General features: G+C 41.5%; 1 protein-coding gene across 1 annotated transcript; it reads right to left on the bottom strand.

Annotated features, from left to right (window-relative positions):
• Positions 1-16970: 16970 nt before the first annotated feature.
• LOC136452074 (shaggy-related protein kinase alpha-like) lies at positions 16971-21293 on the bottom strand. The gene is made up of 13 exons (XM_066452714.1): positions 21161-21293; positions 19472-19637; positions 19305-19397; positions 19039-19098; positions 18666-18938; positions 18470-18544; positions 18314-18370; positions 18075-18215; positions 17945-17995; positions 17765-17860; positions 17571-17654; positions 17394-17496; positions 16971-17307 (listed from the first exon to the last, which is right to left on the bottom strand). Exons 2-13 carry the CDS (start codon positions 19574-19576, stop codon positions 17225-17227), a joined length of 1221 nt encoding a protein of 406 aa, XP_066308811.1. The 5' UTR covers positions 19577-19637; positions 21161-21293; the 3' UTR covers positions 16971-17224.
• Between the last annotated feature and the right edge of the window lie 1520 nt (positions 21294-22813).

The following is a 22813-nucleotide window of genomic DNA, read 5'->3' as shown; positions in this document are numbered from 1 at the left end:
GTCTGTGAAATCGATGCACATTCTCCATTTTTCATTCTTTTTCCTAACCATGACAATGTTTGTCAGCCAAGTTATAAACTGTACCTCTCTTATAACTTTTGCATCTAACAATCTTTGAACTTTAGCTTTTGCAGCCTAAACTCTGTCTTTAGCTAGTTTTCTTAACTTTTGCTTTTTGGGTCTAATTTTTTGATCAATGTCTAGTTTGTGCTCAATTATGTCTTTGTTGACTCCTCCTAAGTCATTGGATGACCAAGCAAAGATGTCTTTGTTGCTGCGAAGGAATTCCATGGCTTTATCTTCTTCTTCTTAGGAAAGTCCTGCTCCAATGATAACTTGTTTGTCTAGTACTAATGGGTCGAGAGGTACTCTTTTTGTCTCTTCGCAAGCTTGAGCTTTTGGTTGAGGCTTCACATTTTCTGTTTCTTCTTTTTCTTCTTCTTCAAAAATTGTGTGAACATTCTTTTGGCCTAGAGTATATTCTTTTTTAATATTTCATGCCTCAGTTTGGTCACTATGGACTATAATTACTCCATTTATTGCTGGCATTTTCATACACAAATAAGACTAGCTTATTACTGCTTTGAATGCATTTAAGGTTCCTCTTCTAAAGAGTGCATTGTATGGATAATACATGTCAACCACATCAAATGCTATATGTTATGTTCTTGCATTGCTCACTGTTCCAAATGAAATTGGTAAAACTATTCTCCCGGTTGAGTGGATCTTTTTTCCGCCGAAGCCATAAAGCGGGTGCTCGACTCTTACCAATATTTTGCGATCAATTTTCATGGCATCTATTGTTGATGTGAATATAATGTCCACGGAGCTGCCACCATCAACCAATATTTTTGAAACTGCTCATCCATCAATGTTTGCTTCAATTACCATAGCATCCATATGTGGGTAAGCTTTCAGCTGGAGGTCTTCTTCTGAAAATGTGATTGGCAAATGGAACCATCTTGTTTTCTTGTATGGGCCTTCCATTGAAATTGAATTTACTCTCTAGAAGTAATTTCTTCTTTGACTATTGTTTTCATGATCTATGTTATTTCCTCCCATGATTGTCAATATTCTTTCTCTACTTGGGATGATTGCATTATTGTTCACCACTGAAATTGATGAAGAGTTGTTTTCTTGCTCGGCTTGACTATTTTGTGGGTTGTTATTTGCAACCAAAGCTTTAGGTTGTGCTGGTTGAATATTGGATTGCTATTCTACCTCCATTGACTTTGCATGGAATGATGCATTGCCATAGGTTCATAGTTGTATGCGAGTGGTGATCTTGGGAGTATTGCTTGGGTATATCCATAGTGCATTGGGTAATAAGTTTGATGAGTACTTTGTTGTTCTTGTCTGACATGATTAACAACTTTTGATTGGCTTGGTGCCCTATTTTCTCTTTGGGCTTCTTCAATGCTTTTCTTTACTTTGGGACACATTTTGGATGTATGTCCAGCCCCTTTGCCATGAATGATGCAATACATATCTTCTGATTTTAAGGGTGCTCTTCCTCTTCCTCCTCTTCCTCTTGGACCAAAACCTAATCTTTTAAACGTTCTTTCATTGAATTGACTTTGATGGTTGTATTGATTTTGGTGCAGATAGGTTCAGCTGTTGAATTGTTGTCATTCTCGATTTATTTGACTTGGTTATGTGGTGTAAATGGTCTTCGCTCATAGTTATTTGGTCTTAGAGGATGAAAGTTGTTGTTGTTTAGCTTGATTTGAGCCCTGAAGTTGTTTTCTTCCTCAAATATTTTCCTGTAGTCATATCTGACTTGCAATATTTTTGAATGACTTCGTAAAGCTCAGCAACTATACTTATTTTTTTCTCAAGCAAGATGTGAAGCACATTGGCCTACTCAAAGCCCTTTGATTGTGGCTATTATTACCACTTCGTCTATGATATTTTAAATTTGTGCCTTGATTTGGATGAATTTTTTGAAATACTAGCTCAGGGGTTCTTTGATTTGTTGTTTTTAATTGAACAGATCTATGTCTGTGAGACTAGCTAGCTGGAATTCTTAGAAGTAAACGAATAAATTTGCTTTAAGTTGATTCCATGAATGTATGGATTTTGCTTTTAGCGAAGAGTACCATTGTTGGGTTGATCCTTTAATTGTCGTAACGAGTGATTTTGCCAACGTAGTTTCATCACCGCCTCCTGAAATTACTGCAGCTTCAAAACTCATCAGAAATTGCCTTGGGTCAGATTGGCCATCGAATGTTGGTATTATGTTAAATTTGTATCCCAAAGGACATTGTGCTAGTTATAAGTTTATTGACAGAGGAGAGCTTGTGTCAATTGATATGAATGACTTTTGGGAATTTCTTTCTTAAGAAACTTTTATTGAATTTGGGTCTTCTAAATTTATGACTTCGTGACTTGCACTCTGAAGTTGTTCATTTAGTTCACGAAGAGTGGCTTCGACTTCTTCTATTCTTTGTTTGAGAGACTTTTCTCTTGCTCTTGTGCGGCATTCTTCAAGTCTTTTTTGTTGTCTCAACACTCTCTTCTAGCTCTTTAAGTCTTTGTTCTTCGGCTTCGCTTGTCTTTGAAGAGTTTTGGTCTTAGGGTGCATCTTTTTCAAGACTTTGGTCTTCGCCTATTGGTGGGTAGTCTTCGATTACCCCAGTGATAACTTTCTTGTTAGGTCTGCCCATTGGCTTCACGTGGTTGTGGGAGTCTTTGAGCACACACAAACGGTGTCACCATATGACAATCCTTTTTTATTCAATATTTTAATAATAATCACTTCTAAAAAAATTTGTGGATGTGACTCTTTTGGTCACGCCAGCCCGCTGGCTCAAAAAAATTTAGACCTAACCCTTTTGGTCGAGCCAGTGGGGCTAGCGTGATCAAATAACGCTGTCGTGTCACATGCGTTGGCACGACAAGATATGTCACGTTGAACGACGTTTCCGACATGGAAAACTTTGTCACGCCACTCCCACTGGCATGACAGTATTATTCTGTCATGCCACCGGGAGTGGCGTGACAAGACTGAAACTTTAAAAACTCAACTTTTTAACATGACGTCTGATGAAGATGAAATTTATATGAAAATTGTAGCTCCCGATGAGATCTATAATTTTTCTTGTTTTGAGTTTTTTTATTTAAGAATGTTAAAATGATAAAAAAAATTAATATAAAATTTATGGACCATAATAATGTGTATCGTGCTTGTCGCATTAGAAAAATAATCTTTTTTTTGTATGTTGTCAAATGAAGATACTTTTTACATGAAAGTTGTAACTCTCAATTAGATCTACAACCTTGTAGTTTTTAGGTTTTATATTTGAGGATATTAAGATGCATAAAAAATAATATAAAATTTTAGCATCTTAACAATCGCATACTAGCGTTTGTCGTATTAAAAAAATAATATCATTTTTATGATGTCAAATGTAGATACATTTTATATCAAAATTATAGCTCTTAATGATATCTACAAGTTTCATTTAAAAAGTATTTTTATGTGACATCAAATAAGAAATATATGATTTTTTTCTAAAAAGATAAGCTGTGAAACATGATTAATATGCTATTAAATTTTGTATTATTGTTTTGGGTATCTTAACTCTCTCAAATGAAAGACCTCAAAATTAAAAGGTTGTTGATCTCATAGTTAGCTACAGCTTTATTATAAAAAGTATCTTCATTTGACACCAAGCATGAAAAAATATAGCGACGAGACCTAGTGCATGATTATAAGGCTGCTAAAATTTTATATTATTTATTCGTGCATCTTAACGACCTCAAATTTAAAAACTAAAAATTACAAAATTGTAGATCTAATTGAGAGCTACAACTTTAATGTAAAAATATCTTCATTTGACAACATACAAAAAAGATATTATTTTTCTAATGCGACAAGCATCGGTACGCGATTATTATGGTCCTGAAATTTTATATTAATTTTTTGAGCATTTTAACATCCTCAAATGAAAAAACCCAAAACAAAAAATTATAGATCTCATCGAGAACTATAATTTTTATATAAATTTTATGTTCATCCGACATTATATTAAAGAGTTGTGATTTTTCAAATTTTCAATCTTGTCACGCCACTCCCGGTGACGCGACAGAACAATACTGTCACGCCAGCGGGAGTGGATGACAAGGTTTTCCACGTCAAAAACGTCGTCCAACGTGGCACATCTTGTCGCTCCAACACATGTGGTGCGACAGCGTTATTTGGTCACGTCAGCCCCACTGGCGCGACTAAAAGGGTTAGATGTGAAATTTGTTTTGAGTGGTTATTATTAAAATATTGAACACACAATGATTAAAATATAAAAATTCTCCCGCGAGATGTTGGATAAAACAATTACACAAACATTAAAGTCTAAATACAAGTCAAAGTTATATTAATTTTATGATCATACTGTACATGTCAGAGAAAATATTTATAGAAATCCTAGACTTCATAATTTATATACAAATAACTATTGTACCTCTGCTCATTTTCTACTGTAAGGACGAAGTAGTCTTTTTCTACTAATCTAGTCTTCGTTCTTCAGTTTTGCCTGTCAATCTTTCGGGAGTCTTCGTCATCTGACTTAGCCAATCCCCGCCTTTCCTTCTTTTATCTTCACCTGTGAGCGAAGCTGGATTCCTGTCTTCGCTTGATTCAGCTTCGGTCTTTCCTCTTCTTCCAGTGAAGTAAGTTTTTCTAGGCGAAGTCAAAATATGGTCTTCGCTCCTCTTTTTCCTACAAGCAGATTTTGTTACGGAAACTAAAGTTTTAGCTCTAAAGTTTTGTTTTTTTACGAAGTCAAATCCTCAACACTAACACTGGTACATGTGTGATGGTCTACCTTATGCTCCCCATTTTATCGGTCCCGTTCGACTCGCTGAATCTTGGTTGGAATTAGCTGAAAAATACTGTTCTGCCTGAAATATTGTGAGAGAAAAACACTGTTCCAACCGAAAAAAGAAATCAAACAAGTCGAATATGAGGTAAGCCAAACAAAGCCATCATCCTTTGTATTTTTACTGGTACCATTAAAAAAATTCAAGTTTTAAAAACCACCATTATAATTTAGCTATGGAACTATATCATTACAATACGAATCCAATATGAACTAAATCGGAACCGTGTCATATTCTTTGTCAGGCCCACCTACAGTACATTGTACTTTCGTATAGACGAAAACACCTCCACTACCTTGTTAACCTTCCCCTCACCGACGCGTGGGCCCTACAGGTCAGTTTCCTCAAACTCTAGCTTTCCTTCTTCAATCCCCTCCTCTCCAATGGCAGCCATGGTCCAGCTCCTGCTAATGCCAATGTTGGTCTCCGACCCTGCTGGCCTGCTCCCCCGCACGCATCGCTCTAGGTCGCCGACCCGCGCGTGCGCCGCCGACCCAACCTCCGCGCCCACGCCATCAGACCCCTCACCGGAGCTCGGCGAGCCCAGCGGTCGAGTATCTGGCGCCGACGCAGCTGGACGTGGGCTCGCTGGCTGCGGCGCACGACCATAGCCGTCGGCCAGACGTGCGCGTGCAGCTGCTGGGTGCCGCCGACGATGAATGTGCCGTGGCGCACGAGTCTGCGACCATGCCGTCGCACGCAACTGTGCCGCCGCAGGCACCCAGACCCGCGCCCGTGCACGCCCAGCATCCAGCGGAGATAGCGCCGGCGCCACCTTGCCTCTGCTGCACGGACCTGTCCGCGCCTCGCTGCCGCCCGCGTGAGAGCCGAGCTGCCGAGGTCGCCGTCACGGTAGCTTCTGAGTTTGCGGAGGGAAATAAGGATGGTCCCCATGGACGGCCGCTGCACCTCGACAGAGAAATGGAAGCCTTTTCGCGTGGAACATTATACTCACCATTGAAGATTACTGGCCGTCCTCATTGGAGAGGAGGGGATTGAAGAAGGAAGGAGCAGCTAGAGATTGAAGAAGGAGCTGACCTGTAGGGCCCACTCGTCAGTGAGTGGAAGAAGACAGAGGTAACTGGGGCATTTTTGTCTATACGAAAGTACAATGCACTACAAGTGGGTCTAAGCTGGCTTAGAAAATGGCACGGGTCCAGCTACTTCAAATTGTAATGGCATGGTTCTCAATAGGTGAATAATAATAGTGGTTTAACTTGAAGAATTATAATGGTCGCAATAAAAAAAAAACACTATCATCTTTGCTTTGTTTGTCTAACTGCTGGCCTTGAACATGTCTCCTGGTAATGTTTTCACAAAATGGTAATGAATGTAAAATTAGGCACGTACGGTTTATATCACGATAACTGCTAATGCAATCTATCTTACTAAATTTAGATCACTCTTCCCCATCTCTGTATTATTCTGTGTGTGACAGTTGCCTAAGTAACCACCAAATTCTTATTTTAATTTAGTTGTTGATATTCATTATCACTTATATAAAATAAGTGTTTAAAAAAAACTTACAATCTGGCTAGTAGGGCAAGCATAGTACGCAAAAGTTTCTATCTAGTAGCAGTAAAGATATATAAGAGAAGAGATAATAGCAAATTATTCAAATTCAAGCAGGCACCAAAAATTTTCTCCTAGTCATCAAGAAACATGTTTGCAGGCCAGTTACAGTAATCACTAATGACTAAGCATAGAACCTTGCCAGTTACAGCAATCATTAATGACTAAGCATAGCATCTCTCTTTATATGTACATTGCCTAGGCAAAGGCAAATAATGGAAATCTCACTAAGCACAAAATTCTTCAATGTACATCTCCTCCTGGATATCCATCAGGAGGTTGGGAAAATTGTGTGCAACAATCATTAGAAACTTCTGAACCACCGCTTTCGCATAGTGATGCCGGCAGTTGCGGAGCAGCACAAGCAGACCACCCGCATGCTTTTTGTAGTCCTGATGCAAGTTTGTATCAGGATTCACTCTCTTTGGTGTGTTCATCAAATAGTTGTTTCCATTGGCCGCTTCTATCTTTTCTTGCCACTTGTCGTATCCCTTTTTGTTCAGTCTTCCCACTATACGGTAGTAATCTTTAGCTGTGTGAACACTTTCAGAAAGCTCCTGCAACTTGCCACACAAAAATAGAAATCTTTCTCGGGCATCTTGTTCATCCAAGAGCGTCCAGTTATTTAACAGCAGCCATTCCTTATCTTTACGGCCTACCAGTGCAAGCCAGGTCACTAAGTCAGGGGGGGGTAGCACATTCTTTGGGAATAAACCAATAACCATGCGCTTGAAAGCTTTTTCGTCAGATATTTCTGCAGTAGAACTGGTCCGTTGAAGGGAATCCTTCTGAAGGTGGCCAAACAGTATACCCTTCCCTGTTACTCTTTCAATAACCACAAAGTTGTTGGCGCTGAACTTTCCTGCAAGGCTGTACCCTGCCTTCTTGAGAGCCTTTAGCAGTAAATAGATTTCCTTGCAAATGAGTTTCAGCTCCAGCAGAGTTGACGTATGGAAGTCATCCCTGTTTGTCCCAGGGCACATATCAGATACTATGAAGCTTCTCCTCATCTTCCGTGCATAAGCAGCAAAAGTAACCAAACCAGATTCACCACTCATGCACTGAAAGAGTTGGAGGTGCAAACAGCGGATCTTCTCCTCATCAATACCCATAGCTGAGACCGGAAAGAGCTCTCTTCGGACACTACTGTCTCGATTCAGATTAACTGTCATTCGCCTGGGTCTTGAACCAATAGAGGTAACCATCTTATCCCCTTCAGCTGTTTCTGGTGGAATACTCACATCATCACCATTATAGGACAGGTTTATCCAGTTTTCTGCTATCAATCTTTTGTTCATTTCATTCCCCAAACAAATATGGGTGCAGGTATCATATTCTCCCACAGATACAACTTGCCCACCGAGTGCTTTTATTTTTGACAAAACCTGTTTAAACAAAATAACACAAATGTGGGCATACTCAGATAATGGCATTTATACTCAAATAATGCAACTGTTAATTCTCATTAGCATATTGCATTTTAATCATATATTCTTCCATCTCAAAAACAGCTTTTATCTTCTTCAGTCCTATTCCATTCCACATCCCAAGCTAAACAAGATCCGGTTCTGGTAGAATGGTATGCAAACACACAGATTAGGAACAAATCTGGTAGAATGGTATGGAAACACGCAAATTAGGGACAAATCAGAAGACAGAAGCTATCATAATAACGGTCCTAAAAACAACTCGAATTTCAACTCCTCCCTCGCTGAATCCTTCAACAACACCATCCAAGACATCGCTGTCATGGAAATCCCTCTCCTTGACAAGCGATACACCTGGACTAACTAAAGAGCAAACCCAACATTGGCTCGTCTCGACAGAGCCTTCACTAACCTGTTTCACTGCCAAAACTTCCCATCCACAAATCTCCACTCCCTGCCAAGACCAACCTCGGATCATACCCCAATCATGCTCAATATGGACACCTCCATTCCTCGGCCATCCAAGTTTCGTTTCGAAAATGCGTGGCTGTGCAACTACAATCTGTTAGATTGATCTCCCAACCAATAAGCCCAACGGCCTATTGGGCCTTGGTCACGCGCCCTGATCGGGGACGCCCAACCCTACATGGTTGGTGGGCCCCCGTCGCACTGCGCTATATATAGAGGTAGGGACCGGCGGCTCGAGGTACGAGGTTCACCGTGAGCCGCAAGCCCCACCGACAAACCCTAGACCGATCTAAGAGGGCGCGCAGCCAGCGACGGGAAGCTCCGCTGACTTCACCATTGTCACTGCCACGCCGTCCGTCTGCACTGCATCGACGTCCGTGCCACCTCTACTCCACCCGTCGCTGCCCGTGTGCTGCCTCCATCACCGAAGCTGAGATGGCCAGCTCCACGACTCCCTCTGAGGGCTCAGGTTAAACACCAACACCTCTCTCCTCATCTCTCCGTTTTTTCCTCTGTTCATCCCGTATTCAAAGGAACGAACCCTAGATCTACTGCTAGAGATCCTAAATGATCTTAACAATGGTATCAGACGCCTTCCTAGTCGTAGATCGGGTTAGGGAAAAGAAAATAAAAGTTACCCGAGAAGAAATCAAATGGGGGGAAAAGCTATCCAAACCCTAACCCTAACCCAGGAAGGGAAAGAAAGGGAAGAGGGTAGCCTACCTCGCGTTTGCGTGGCACTGCAGTCACGCCGGCGCGGCGCCCGCTCGGTGACTGACTGAGAAAGAAAAAGAACCGCGCCGGGATCCGGCGCCCGCTCGGTGACTGACTGAGAAAAAGAAAGAACCAATTTCAAATCGGGGGAAAAAGTAAACAGTGGCCATCCCAACCCTAACCCTAACCCTAATCGGCAAATCGGGCCAAAATCCGAACAAGTGAATCAAAGAAAGGGGAAGAAAGGGAACGGGGTGGCCTACCTCGCCGTCGCGCGGCACCGCAGTCACGCCGACGCGCGGGGAAAAGAAAGGCCGGCCGGGGCTCCGCTCGCCGGGATCCGGCCACAGGGGCGCCGCAGCCAGGCCGCTCGACGGCAGCGTGCTCACCCGCTGGGGAGTGCGCACGCCGGCAAGGGGGGCGGCGACGGCGCCGGGACCTCGCTGCTTCGCCGTTGTCACTCGCTCGGTGTTTGACTGAGGAGAGAAGGGGAGAGCAGTGAGGCGAAGAGAGAGTGTGCGAATGAAAATGGAGCTAGGGTTGAGGGAGGCTCGGCTGACCGGGGTTTTTGATGCCCCGATGCAACCCAGCTGATCAAGCAGCTGGTTACAGAAAGGTACTCTGGTGGCGGCAGTGGTATTAGAGAGCACATACTGAGAATGAGCAATCTGGCATCTAAGCTCAAACCAATGGATTTGGCACTCAAGGATGAGTTTCTTATTCATTTGATTTTTGCTTCCTTGCCCAAAGAATTTGACACCTTTGTTGTTAATTACAACATACAACCTGAAAAAATGGGATTTAGAAAAGCTCATAGTCATGTGTGTGCAGGAGGAGGAAAGGATAAAAGTTTCACAGGGTGGTACTGTCAACTACCTAAAAGATAAGAAAAAGAACTATAATAACAGCTCTTCCTACAAGTCATCTGGAAAAGGTCCCATGCAACAGTCTCAGAACAAGCAATTCCCAGTGGATAAAGACCAGTGTCTCTACTGTAAAAAGACGGGACATTATAAAAAGAATTGTCCTGATTTCTTAAAGATGGTTATGAAAAATAAAGGTGAGAACATCATTACATTTGTAAATGAATCCTTGAATGTAAAGTTTTCAAAATCTACTTGGTGGATTGATTCAGGTGCAACTATTCATGTTGCTAATTCATTACAGGGATTCCGTTCGATGAGAACTTTGCAAAGAAGCGAAAGTTTCATTAAAGTCGCAAATGGAGTACAAGCAGATGTTGAGGCTGTTGACGATCTTCCACTAGAGCTTGCTGATGGCTTCATACTTATTCTTAGAGATGTTCTTTATGTACCTTCTTTGCAAAGAAACTTGATTAGTGTATCAAAGTTGGACCATGATGGTTATGATTGTCATTTTGAAAATGGCAAATGTCAGATATTGTTTAATAATAGATGTATTGGTCTTGCCTTCCGATAAGACGAACTTTATTTGTTATCACTTCGTGAAAATGTGAATTCCGTATGTGATGTGAATGAAAATGTATCCTCATCGAACAATGGAAACAGAAAACGAAAGAGAGCTCACAATGCGTTGTCAAAATTATGGCACTGTCGTTTAGGCCATATTTCGAGGGGAAGAATAGAAAGACTAGTTAAGAATGATATTCTTCCTCCATTAGAGCTCTCAGATTTAGAACAATGTAGATATTGCATAAAAGAAAAGTATGTAAAGAAAATTAAGAAAGATGACAAACGAAGCGCAGGAATTCTACAGATTATTCACACAGACATATGTGGTCCTTTTCCTGTGAAAAGTGTGGATGGTTATGATTCATTCATAACATTCACAGACGATTACTCTCGCTTTGGCTATATTTATCCAATTAAAGAAAGAATAGAAGCGTTAGATAAATTCAAAATATTTAAAGTAGAAGTTGAAAATCAGCATGATTTAAAGATTAAGATAGTCAGGTCTGACCGTGGGGGAGAGTACTACGGTCGGCATACCCTATATGGACAAGTTCCTGGACCTTTTGCAAGGTTCTTACAGGAGAATGGTATAGTCGCCCAGTATTCAACACCGAGCGAATCTCAGCAGAATGGAGTAGCTGAAAGGCGTAACCGTACCCTGATGGATATGGTGCATAGTATGATAAGTTACTCCACTTTACCGATGAGTCTGTGGATAGAGGCATTAAAACCTGCCATTTATATTCTCAATAGAGTACTAAGTAAGTCGGTGCCCAAAACACCGTATGAGTTGTGGACAGGAAGAGTACCCTCACTTAACCATTTGCGTGTGTGGGGGAGCCCTGCTGAGGCTAAAGTTTTTAACCCAAACATTGGGAAGCTAGATCCTAAAATAGTGAGTTGCCATTTCATTGGCTATCCAGAAAAGTCAAAAGGTTTTTATTTCTATTGTCCTAACAGACATACAAAGTTTGTAGAAACGAGACACACTGTCTTCCTAGAGGATGAAATGATTAGGGGGAGTATGGTAGCTCGAGAAATTGACCTTGAAGAGAAACGGGTGTATGCACCCACTCCGATGATTTATGAGCCATTTTTCTCACTATCTGCTGTTGCTGCACCAACAGTACAAGACACCGTGGTGCCAGCACCCGTTGTTATCCCGCCTATGGCAACAATGAATGATGATGAGGAACCTGTGCCTCAGGATCCTATAGAACCTATTGCCACACATGAGGGGGAGCAACAACAGCCTCAAACAGAAAATGTGCCAATTGAGGAGGCCCCTAGAAGGTCTCAAAGAGTTAGAAAATCAGCTATTCCTGCTGATTATGAAGTGTACAACACTGAAGAATTTCAAATGGAGGATGATCCCACCTCATTTGAAGAAGCCATAAAAAGTGATCATTCATCAAAGTGACTTGAGGCCATGGAAGATGAGATGAGATCAATGAATGCAAATAAAGTTTGGGATTTGGAGATAATTTCTAAAGGAGCTAAAACAGTAGGCTGTAAATGGGTCTACAAAATAAAACTTGACTCTCAAGGAAATATAGAGAGATATAAAGCCCGACTTGTGGCAAAAGGCTTTACACAAAGAGAAGGGATTGATTACAATGAGACATTTTCTCCAGTCTCATGTAAGGATTCCTTCAGAATCATAATGGCATTAGTGGCACATTACGATTTAGAATTACATCAGATTGATGTAAAGACGGCATTTCTCAACGAAGATTTAGAAGAAAATGTTTACATGGCACAACCGAAAAGTTTTGTCATGGAAGGAAAAGAACGTTTGGGATGTCGCCTAAAGAAATCCATTTATGGATTAAAACAAGCTTCAAAACAGTGGTACTTGAAGTTTGATCAGACAATAAAGAATTTTGGATTTAAAGATAATGTTGAGGACAATTGTGTCTACGCAAAGTTTAAGAATGGGAAGTTTATCTTCCTTGTCCTGTATGTGGATGATATCTTACTTGCTAGTAGTGATGTCAGTCTACTACTGGAAACAAAGAAGTTTTTGTCCTCAAAATTTGATATGAAAGATCTTGGTAAAGCTTCGTTTGTTCTAGGGATCGAGATTCACCGAGATAGAAGTAAAGGGGTATTAGGACTGTCACAAAAAGCATATATAGAAAAAGTCTTAAAGAAATTCAGTATGCACAAATGTAGTCCCTCACCTGCTCCTATAGTCAAGGACGATAGATATGGGGATTTTCAATGCCCCAGGAACCAATATGAGATCGATCAAATGAAAATGGTTCCATATGCTTCAGCTGTCGGAAGCTTGCAATATGCTCAAGTGTGTACGCGCCCTAACTTGGCATTTGTTACCGGGTTACTTGGCAGATTCCAGAGCAATTCTGGAATAGAACACTGAAAATTGGTAAAGAAAGTCTTGCGTTATTTACAAGAAACGAAAGGCCTCATGATGACGTATAGAAGATCTGATTCACTCCATATAGTGGGATATTCAGATTCTGATTATGCGGGAGATAATAGAAAATCCACGTCTGGATATGTGTTCACTCTCGCAGGGGGAGCTATTTCATGGAAAAGCTCAAAGCAAACCGTCACTACATCGTCCACAATGTATGCCGAGTTTGTAGCGTGTTATGAGGCAACGGGGCAGGTGAACTGGCTAAAGAAGTTCATACCCGGTTTGAAGGTGGTTGACGACATCAATAGACCACTGAAGTTATACTGCGATAATAATCCAGCAGTACAGTATGCTCACAACAATAGGTCAAGTGGTGCTGCCAAACACATTGACATAAAGTATTATGTTGTGAAGGATAAAGTCCAGGATCAAATGATAAGTCTTGAGCATATAAGTACCGAAAAGATGCTCGCGGATCCGCTTACAAAAGGCTTACCACCCAACGTGTTCAGAGAACATGTAGCCGGCATGGGTTTAAGGGAAAGCCTATAATTCCTGGACTATAAAGGGCCCAAAAGTTAAAGTAACTATTTCAGATCAGAGACGTGCATTGTAGCTGTTAAATCTATCGGCGATTGACCGTGACGATGAGACATGCTCTATGCATCATCTGTGAAGAAATAAGTAAGGATAAAAGGATTGAAGTTTAAAGTTTAAAGATAAAAGTAATAGTAAGATCAAGAGGGAGAATATTAGATTGATCTCCCAACCAATAAGCCCAACGGCCTATTGGGCCTTGGTCACGCGCCCTGATCAGGGGCGCCCAACCCTACATGGTTGGTGGGCCCCCGTCGCACTGCGCTATATATAGAGGTGGGGGCCGGCGGCTCGAGGTACGAGGTTCACCGTGAGCCGCAAGCCCCACCGACAAACCCTAGACTGATCTAAGAGGGCGCGCAGCCAGCGACGGGAAGCTCCGCTGACTTCATCGTCGTCACTGCCACGCCGTCCGTCTGCACTGCATCGACGTCCGTGCCACCTCTACTCCACCCGTCGCTGCCCGTGTGCTGCCTCCATCACCGAAGCTGAGATGGCCAGCTCCACAACTTCCTCCGAGGGCTCAGGTTAAACACCAACACCTCTCTCCTCATCTCTTCATTTTTTTCTCTGTTCATCCCGTATTCAAAGGAACGAACCCTAGATCTACTGCTAAGATCCTAAATGATCTTAACACAATCTACTCCCTTCAATCCTCCCTGCTTGGGATAATGCTGACGGGTGTCCGGATGCGGCTGGTCAGCTTGCGATCTGCCTCAAGGCGGTGAGAGCGGCTGCCAAGGTTTGGGCTCGGCGTACAAGGGCGCCACCTCAACCCATTCCAAATTGCAAATTTTTAATTCAGTTATTTGACACCTTTGAAGAGGATCGCCCCTGTCCTCTCATGAGTTCCAGGTCAGGAAGGATTGCCAGGAATGCCTCGCAGAAGCACTGAAGGAAAAAGGCGCCTACTGGAAGCAGTGAAGCAAGAACTGTGCCATCCGTGAAGGCGACTCCAACACAGCGTTCCACCATTCCCAGGCCACAATTCGTATGCGCCAAAACTCAATCAGAGTGGTTGAAGTCGATGGAGTGCACATCACAAACCATGAAGGAAAAACGGCAGCCTTGACAAATTACTTCAAATCAATCATTGGACAGAGGGGCAACTCCACCTGGAGCTTTGATGTCTCAAACCTGTTCCTTCACTGCCCAAGTCCTGCTTCCCTGTCAGCTCCATTCACCGAACAAGAGGTGCTGCAAGCTCTTCGCTCAATGAACCGAGATAGCTCACCGGGTCCTAATGGCTTTGGGCCAGGCTTTTATAGGGCAGCATGGAGCACAATCAAAACTCGGGCGATGGAATTTCTAAGTGCTTTTCACAGAGGGGAGGCCGATTTGGACAGAATAAATAGATCCTACATGGTGTTGATTCCGAAGAAACCAGCTGTAGTTTCAGTGGACGCTTTTAGACCTATATGCCTTCAGAACTGTAGTGTCAAGATCCTAGCAAAAATCATGACCTCCAGACTATAGAAAGAAATCTCGGCTCTCATTGATCTCAACCAGACAGGTTTCTTACAGGGTCGTTCCATCTCGGAGACCTTCGTGTTTGCTGCTGAGCTGGTTCAGGTCTGCCATAAAAGAAAATTGCCGACTTTGGTGCTAAAGCTGGACTTTGCTAAGGCCTTTGATACAGTAAATTGGGATGGGCTCTTCTCCATTCTCCATGCTGGGGGTTTTGAAGGTGTCTGGATCGACTGGATACGCAGAATTCTCTCGTCCTCCAAGTCTGCTGTACTTGTGAACGGCTGCCCGGGTCCTTGGATCAACTGCAAAAGAGGGCTTCGGCAGGGGGATCCATTGTCTCCCTATCTCTTCCTTTGCACCAGCTACTAAATGAATGCAAGAAGGAAGCCAATCTTTGGCACAGTCGTCTGAAACCGGCGAACAGGCCAATAGCTGACAAATGGTGTGCTGTTTTTGATTCAGCAATGCAAACACAGTTGTAATCCTATACTCTATTCTCTCTGATGTATACATCAAGCGAGCCGCTTTGAGCTAATTCATCAATACATATTCAGGTGGGGGAATAATCCCCCCGCCCCCCCGGTGACATTCAAAAAAAAAATTAATGACGGTCCACATCCCAAGCTAAACAAGAGCCGCTTCTGGTAGAATTATATGCAAGCACGCAAATTAGGGAAAAATCAGAAGACAGAAGCTATCATAATAACGGTCACTTAATTACCTCCTCTTTGCCCTTTCTCGGTGGCCTCCATTCCGCCTCTCCTTCACACCGTGTTGTGTCTGTTCTCTCACACCCCTCTATGGCTCTATGCCGTTGAGTTAGAGGCAGAGCGAATAATGAAGTCCCGCTAAATGGTGTTTTTTTGGGTGGGGAATGGGAGAGTTGGAGTGGAGGGAATCTAGAGCTCAAGCCATAAACAAGCAAAATTAAAACATATAGAGCTTACAATTTGTCTTAGAGCACATAATAAGAGATCAAAAAAAAGTACATGCGCGTACTCATTGCGCTACCTCTACCTTCCAATATATATATTTTGACGTAGCAAATACGTGCCTACTACATCCAAAATGCTGTATTTTGCCGCGTGGTGGTGGCACTAGCAGCACTACGGGAGGGGACCCGGCAGCAGCAAACATACCCGTCCTCACCTCTATGGAGGCCAACCCATGCATCCAGGTCCCCGTCGAAGTATGGCCTGTAAAGGGCAACGACCAACACCCGAGCTCCTTCCACACTCCGTCCCTCGTGTCAAGGCGGGGCATGGACGCAGCGCCGGTCCTGAGTTTTTCTAGGCCGAGATCCAGAACTAATATAGAGGCCTATAGTCCACTTTCTAAAAATATTTATATATATTTCTCTCTCTCTATATATATATATAGTCTCACAAATACACATCAATTTAGATAATAATATTCGATGCACTAAAAAAACATATATAGAATATCTCAAAGTTCATAAAATGGACAGATGTAATATTAAATTACTTACTTGGCACTTTGACATTATCTTAAACAATTTCTTCTAACATTTTGAGATGCAAAATTATTGATTATACTATTGAAGTCACAGGAACAATAAATTCAGTAGCCAACTACATAATAAGTTATTTTATAGCCACCTCCATTTACAATAATTTTATATACTAATTTACGATAAAGCGAATACATATTTACAATAGTTGTGTTAATATAATACATGAGGATATTTACCGTAACGTTATAGTAAATCATATAATAAGAAGTTAATATAATCTCATGAATCAAAGTGGCCACAAAATACGTTATTTTATAGCCAGCTGAAAAGGACATCATCTGTGGTCTGTGGATGACCTTTCCTTGTTCGCTACTATTAGAGAAAGACAGGGTTTGACTCCCATGTAGCGGAATACTGATACAGGAATCCAGATCAAGTATACAAATGAGTTTTTGTTTCATTTGGTGATACAGACATGCAACGAATCCATCTCCAAAAAAAAATACGATATGCAAAGAATCGGTTTTCTCATGATCAGGACAGACCAATATACAGACCACAAGAACGGATGACCGCTCGATTTATGTCTTCATCTGCTTTACAGAATGTGGTGAAAGGTCTCACCACCGTGGTAGAACAACATTGCGATGTCAAAAAGCCGGCATGAAAGACCGGATAATACTGTAGACTAATGTTACTCTGCGGTTCAACAGAACGTTGATGTGATAAATATTCAGGTAACCTCTCAACTGCTGCTTCCTTTTTCTCTCTTTTTTTCTTTTCTGAAAAAAAGTGAACTGCGTTCTCATCAAATTCCTAAGAAGGCACATTGCTTCTTAGCATGCTGGGGGATCAAATTCACAACAAACTCCGTCGGTACTCCTCTCAACTCTGTTCAAGCATTGTAGATGTAGGACATCAGGATTTACGTAAAGTAGGTTTCAGCTGGTGCAATTGTAGAAATAGCATGAACTTACCATTAGGCTTAAAATTGAAGAGATGGGGAAGGGAACGACCATTTGGTAAACGTGAGTTTGGGTCCCGCAGTTCATCAAAGAACGGATGGACTAACGCCTCCAACTGTCAGAGAGAGAAGAAACAAATATCATTGGTAAGTGCAACGGATTTCCCAAGATGAAGTGTTTAATACTTACTGCAGTGCACCGGAGGTTTGGTGAGTACTGCAGAAGCCGAGAAACAAGATCTACAGCTTCAGATGGCATTCTTTTGTGGAAGATCTGGTGAAAAATATGAATCATTAGATTTCACAGTATATATAGAATAATAATATAAATAGAAGGCATTCATCATCAAATGAAAGGAAAAAAGAAAGATGTGTAGCTTGTACCTTGTGCCATGGGTGAGCTTTGATTTGTGGAAACTTAAATTCGGTGTAGTTTGGATTCATGCGCTTAATTTCGTCCCGTGTTGGAGTACCTAGAACCTGAAAGAAAAATAAGCCTCCATGAGTCAACTGGAAATGGGTAACTAGCAAGCTAAATCTTCAATTGAAAGAAGTCACTATTACCTTAATAATTTCAACAAGCTGATCGACACCACTGTCCCCAGGGAAAACAGGCTATCCAACAACAGGTATCTTATGAAAAAGTTGCTTCACAGTTGGCTGATATATCGCAGTAACTTGGTTGTTCTCTTACCTGCCCTAGAAGAAGCTCAGCAAGAAGACAACCAGCAGACCACACATCAATGGCTGTTGTGTACTCTGTAGCACCAAATATGAGCTCTGGAGCTCTGTAGTATCTAGAACAAATATATGAAATATTTGGTTCCCCCCGTACCTATGAACAACGGTAGAATTTCACAATTTTAAATGGCATACACAAATTATGTGATGCTTCATGTGACATTCAGTACATCTAGAAGTTACGGTCCATACCAAGACTTTGGCACTGCCGAAGTCACACAACTTCAGCTGATGAGTATGTGGGTTCACCTGTCACAAGAATTATTCAATATAAAATAAGTCGAAATTACCAGCAATCAAACCAAATGTTTCTCTAAACATTTTAAGAAATCTAACCCACACGCATACCAGAATATTTTGTGGCTTTATATCCCTGTGGCATACTCCTACGCAGTTGTGCAGGTAAGCCAAAGCTCTACAAATCTGTAAATTTAGTCCAACGAAATGCACAGGCTCAGTAAAAAAGAACTATTGATACAAAAGAAGGACACAGTCAAAGTTGTATTGAAAGAATGAAAGGCACTTACAAAGTCTCAGACTTTACCTGATACATATAGAGTTTAACATAAATCAACGGCACCCGTTGGTTCATCTTATTGTAATGTTTAATAACACGGTGAACAGTTTCTGGCACATATTCAAGCACCAAATTGAGGTAAAGCTCTTCCTTATCAGTCGTTGAGCAGAAGTAATGCTTCAAGCATACAACATTTGGGTGATCAAGAACTTGCATTGTTTGCAGCTCACGGTTCTTGTATCTCACATCTTGAAGAACTTTCTTTATAGCTACTCTCTCACCAGTTTCCAGACACCTGGCCTGTTAATTGTGATTTCAAAAAAAATGTAAAAACACAAGTGGAATATGAGAGTTATGGCCTAGAACAAGAAAAGCAGAATCTTTGTGTCCAACAACCGACCTGGTAGACAACTCCAAATGAACCTTGCCCCACGATACGTTCTGCCATGTAACTAATAGTCTGCAATTTAAGAAATGACTCATTTGTTATGAACCTTGAAGGTTCCTTTAGAGGGACTGAAAATGGCACAATTAGAGGCTGTGGCACATAATATAATTTTTTATTACTGTTCATAGTATGTATGTTGCGCAACCATTGCCACATGAAGTTGCACTAGGGACTAGACAGACATTTAAGGATTGCCATGGCTGTGCTTTTTCTAGTACCTGCCTCGACTGTGAATTTCTTCCACCAATAGTCGTCACGATAGTATGACCAACCTCCATCCCATTGCCATTGACAACAACGGCTTCCATCTCCTGATAAATTTACAAATAAAATCAACAAGTGGTAGCAACAGATATCAAGTAATCTCTCCACTCCAAATTTTTACCTTTTCATCCCTTATGCTCATCCCGTTCATCTCATCTGGCAATTGATCAGTGGTTCCACTGGTACTCGCTTCATAACCTGATGATAGTAGACCTACCGACATCATATTGCCTCAGAAGGTATTTTATTGACCAAGTTCCTTTCTACCAGAAATATACTCAATTCACCTGCAAAAAGCATCATTCTAGCAAATCACAAAAACAGATTCTTTGCACTTAATCTGAGAAGAAAATTGTTATTCAGTAAGTAGATAATTCATCTGCACCACTACATGAATAAATTCTGCTAATCTCTTCAGACACAGATAAACGTTGTTTTGTACCTTAATAGCTCCAATTTTGATGACTTTCTATAGTGATAGCATGTAAAACCTATTAGAGTTATAATATATTGGAAGCAATATCAACTTGAATATAGCCACTTTGCAACCTTGCTCATCACTGGTTTAAAAAATTATAAGGATGTTGCTGCTCAGAGTTCAAATAGTTTGGCAGCACACATTATTATTATTTTCACTACACACACTATAATATGGCACTTATTTTATTGGATAAAGGTAATAGTTGGCTCCATGATATCAAGGGTGACCCAAGGCGGCTGAGTACGTCTTATCGCCTAGGCGACAAGACTCCCTAAGGTGCAGGGACGAAGCTAGGAAAAAATTTAGGAGGGGCTAAACAACGGCAATTAGCAAGAAAAGAGGTTCAGCAAATCTCAGCCCCTCCTACCTGTACATCTACAGCTGAAATTTCAGACGGAGGCTCTACGGGGCTTCGCTTGCTCTCGAGCGGTAGGGGGGGCTGGAGCCCCCTAGCCCCACCGCTGGCTCCGTGCCTGCTAAGGTGAGCTAGGTCTGCTTCGCTTTTCAAAAAGAGATTGGCTCTAGGAACTAGGGGTAAACATCTAAGTTCAAGTGTTCAACCATCGATTCCCCAGCATTAGGTTGCATTTTGCCAAAAAAAAACACATGTACCGATTTGATAATAATATGCAAACCAGCTCAACTTCGACAAGAACAAGCTCAGTCTGCAGTGAATTTAGAACTCAGTGGAATATGATATCTTTCTGGGTTTTAGCAAAAACATCTTCGTAGTCCAGTAATAGTAAAATCCAGCAAGAATGCTGCTAAAGACATCACCTTTTACACAGATTATAAAAAGATGGCCACAATAGAATCAATTTTGTTTTGCAAAGTTTCCCAGAGAACAGGAATTGGTAGCTGCTTCTCTCTTTAGTGGTTTAGTCGTGTAGAGGTGGAAGATAGGACCTCTTTGACGCGCACTTACTTTGGAATGATACAAGAAAGCAGCAGCCAACAGTGAACTATATAAGAAATTCGACCACGATGACTTTAAAAACAGAGTTTTTTTTTATGAATGAATCATCTCAATTAACCTAACAGCAACGAGAATATGAGAATATGGGTTTCCACACCTCTTGACCAAATCACATAACTAAGAGAAGTCCCTACAACATAAATCAAGGAGCCTCCGATCCCCAAATCAACTACAAAGATCAAATCGAGGGTGAGTGCTCGAAAAGAAACCCATCAAAACGCCTTCTACGACCTCCCCTCATATTTGTGTGATAGCATCATACAGATCGAATTTGAACCGTCCTCGACCGGAGTCTGCTGAATTCCCACGCCCCCAGTACCAAAAATTAACAGGAACGGGCTGTTGGGACTTACCAGATCAGAGGATTTCCATAGTGCGGAGCAACTCCAATCGACGCGTTGAGGAAAAGATTCGATACCAATCGTCCAATCCGTTGGGCTCCCCTCTACTCCCAGTCTCTCGTGCCCGATTCGAAGAGGCAGCAGAGGAGCAGGCGAAGGCGGCGGCGCAGTTAAATAGAAACTGGCAGGGCCGCAGGGCTGTCAACGAGCCGAGCACGAGCGAGCCAGGTGCACAGGCTCGAGCCCAACACAAACTCGAGCCGAACCAGCTTAACCTACTAGTAGCTTCCAGTCAGGACTCAGGCTCGACTCCGGCTCGAGATCGGCTCGTGGATACCAGATGACCACGGCCCACGGACCCGTCGCCGTCGACCGTCGTGGAAGATGGAGGCTGGTCCCCGAGCGCGGACTCTGCATTGGAGGCCGAAAGCTACAGCATTGCCACGTTTTCTGAGTTTGAGTAAGTTCAAAAGTATTTGATTTGACTACTAAATTTATTAGACAACATTTTTCTCAACTCCATATGTCACCGAGTAAAAAAAGAGTAAGTGACGTACCAAAGTATGATTCTAAATTTTCTAATAATACTTTTTTTTTTGGCTAACCACACTTGTCTAGGAGCAACTCCAAAAGCGTATTTATATCCTTCCTTATCAATAGAATTAGAGATTTTGATGATTTCTCTACCAATTTCTTCAATTAGATCTCTATATAAATATTGACATTCTATATTCTTAGTTTCTCACTAGCCAAACAATAGAGAGTAGGGTTAGCTCTCCAAAGTTCGCACAAAATATAGAGAAATTGTTGAAGGATAGAAGGATATAAAGAACAATTTTTATTGAGCGAGTTTAAAAAGACCTTTGGAGAACTCTAATGGCCTACTTGGATTTAGTTAAAGTGGAATCTACTTTATAGACCTAACTATTTGGCTTGAATTTTGACATTCTATCACTTACAAAAAGTTTATATGCTAGAAAGAGATTCTATCCTGACTCCTATCTTTGTTTGTGCTGTGCCCTCTCACACTTACCTGCAAGCACATAAATACATTTCCAGGTGGACAATTGGATTTGTGCCTAGACTCTGAATTTTGGAGTGGATTTCCTTTCTAAGGATCTAAACGGGATCTTGAGGTTAGTTACAGTAAATTATAGCTAGAATCATATAATATAACCCCTAGTTCCACGGTCACACGCACGGATATGGAGGAAAGGCGACGATCGTCAGGATGAAGCAAGCGTGAAAACTATCACTCACTTGGTTCCAAATTATAAGTCGTGTTGATTTTTTTTGGTACATAGAACTTGCTATATATCTAGACATATTATATATCTGACTAGATGCATAACAAAATAGATATAAAAAATCAAAGCGACTTATAATTTAGAATGAATGGAGTATAAAAACTACACAGCTAAAGTAAGAGCAAGCTTCTTGAAAGTGTAGCACATGATGCCATAAAATCAGAAGAAAAGCTTGTAATTTGGAGAGAACGAAGAATAACTTGGATGACTAGTTGTGGTGGTCGTAACCCTTGCGCATTAGGATAGAAAGGCTAGGTTCCATGTCGTTGCAAAAAATCAAGTGTTGACAAAATAAATTGTATCTACTTTTCTCAAATGCTAGTGTAGTTTTGTGAAATTTAGGGCCTGTTTGGTAGAC

The sequence above is a fragment of the Miscanthus floridulus genome, chromosome 5, assembly GCF_019320115.1.
Source record: "Miscanthus floridulus cultivar M001 chromosome 5, ASM1932011v1, whole genome shotgun sequence".
NCBI classification, from domain to species: domain Eukaryota; kingdom Viridiplantae; phylum Streptophyta; class Magnoliopsida; order Poales; family Poaceae; genus Miscanthus; species Miscanthus floridulus.
Note: the sequence above shows the minus strand (reverse complement) of the source record. Positions and strands in the feature narration are given on the sequence as shown.

What these genes read in the sequence shown, in the direction of transcription:
- LOC136452074 (XM_066452714.1), bottom strand. Translation starts at nt 19,576, where the DNA reads ATGATGTCGGTAGGTCTACTATCATCAGGTTATGAAGCGAGTACCAGT. An exon ending in CAAACCTCCGGTGCACTGCA is followed by an intron (nt 17,497 to 17,570) that starts GTAAGTATTAAA and finishes TCTCTCTGACAG; the next exon opens with TTGGAGGCGTTAGTCCATCC. An exon ending in CTTCAATTTTAAGCCTAATG is followed by an intron (nt 17,308 to 17,393) that starts GTAAGTTCATGC and finishes ATGCTTGAACAG; the next exon opens with AGTTGAGAGGAGTACCGACG.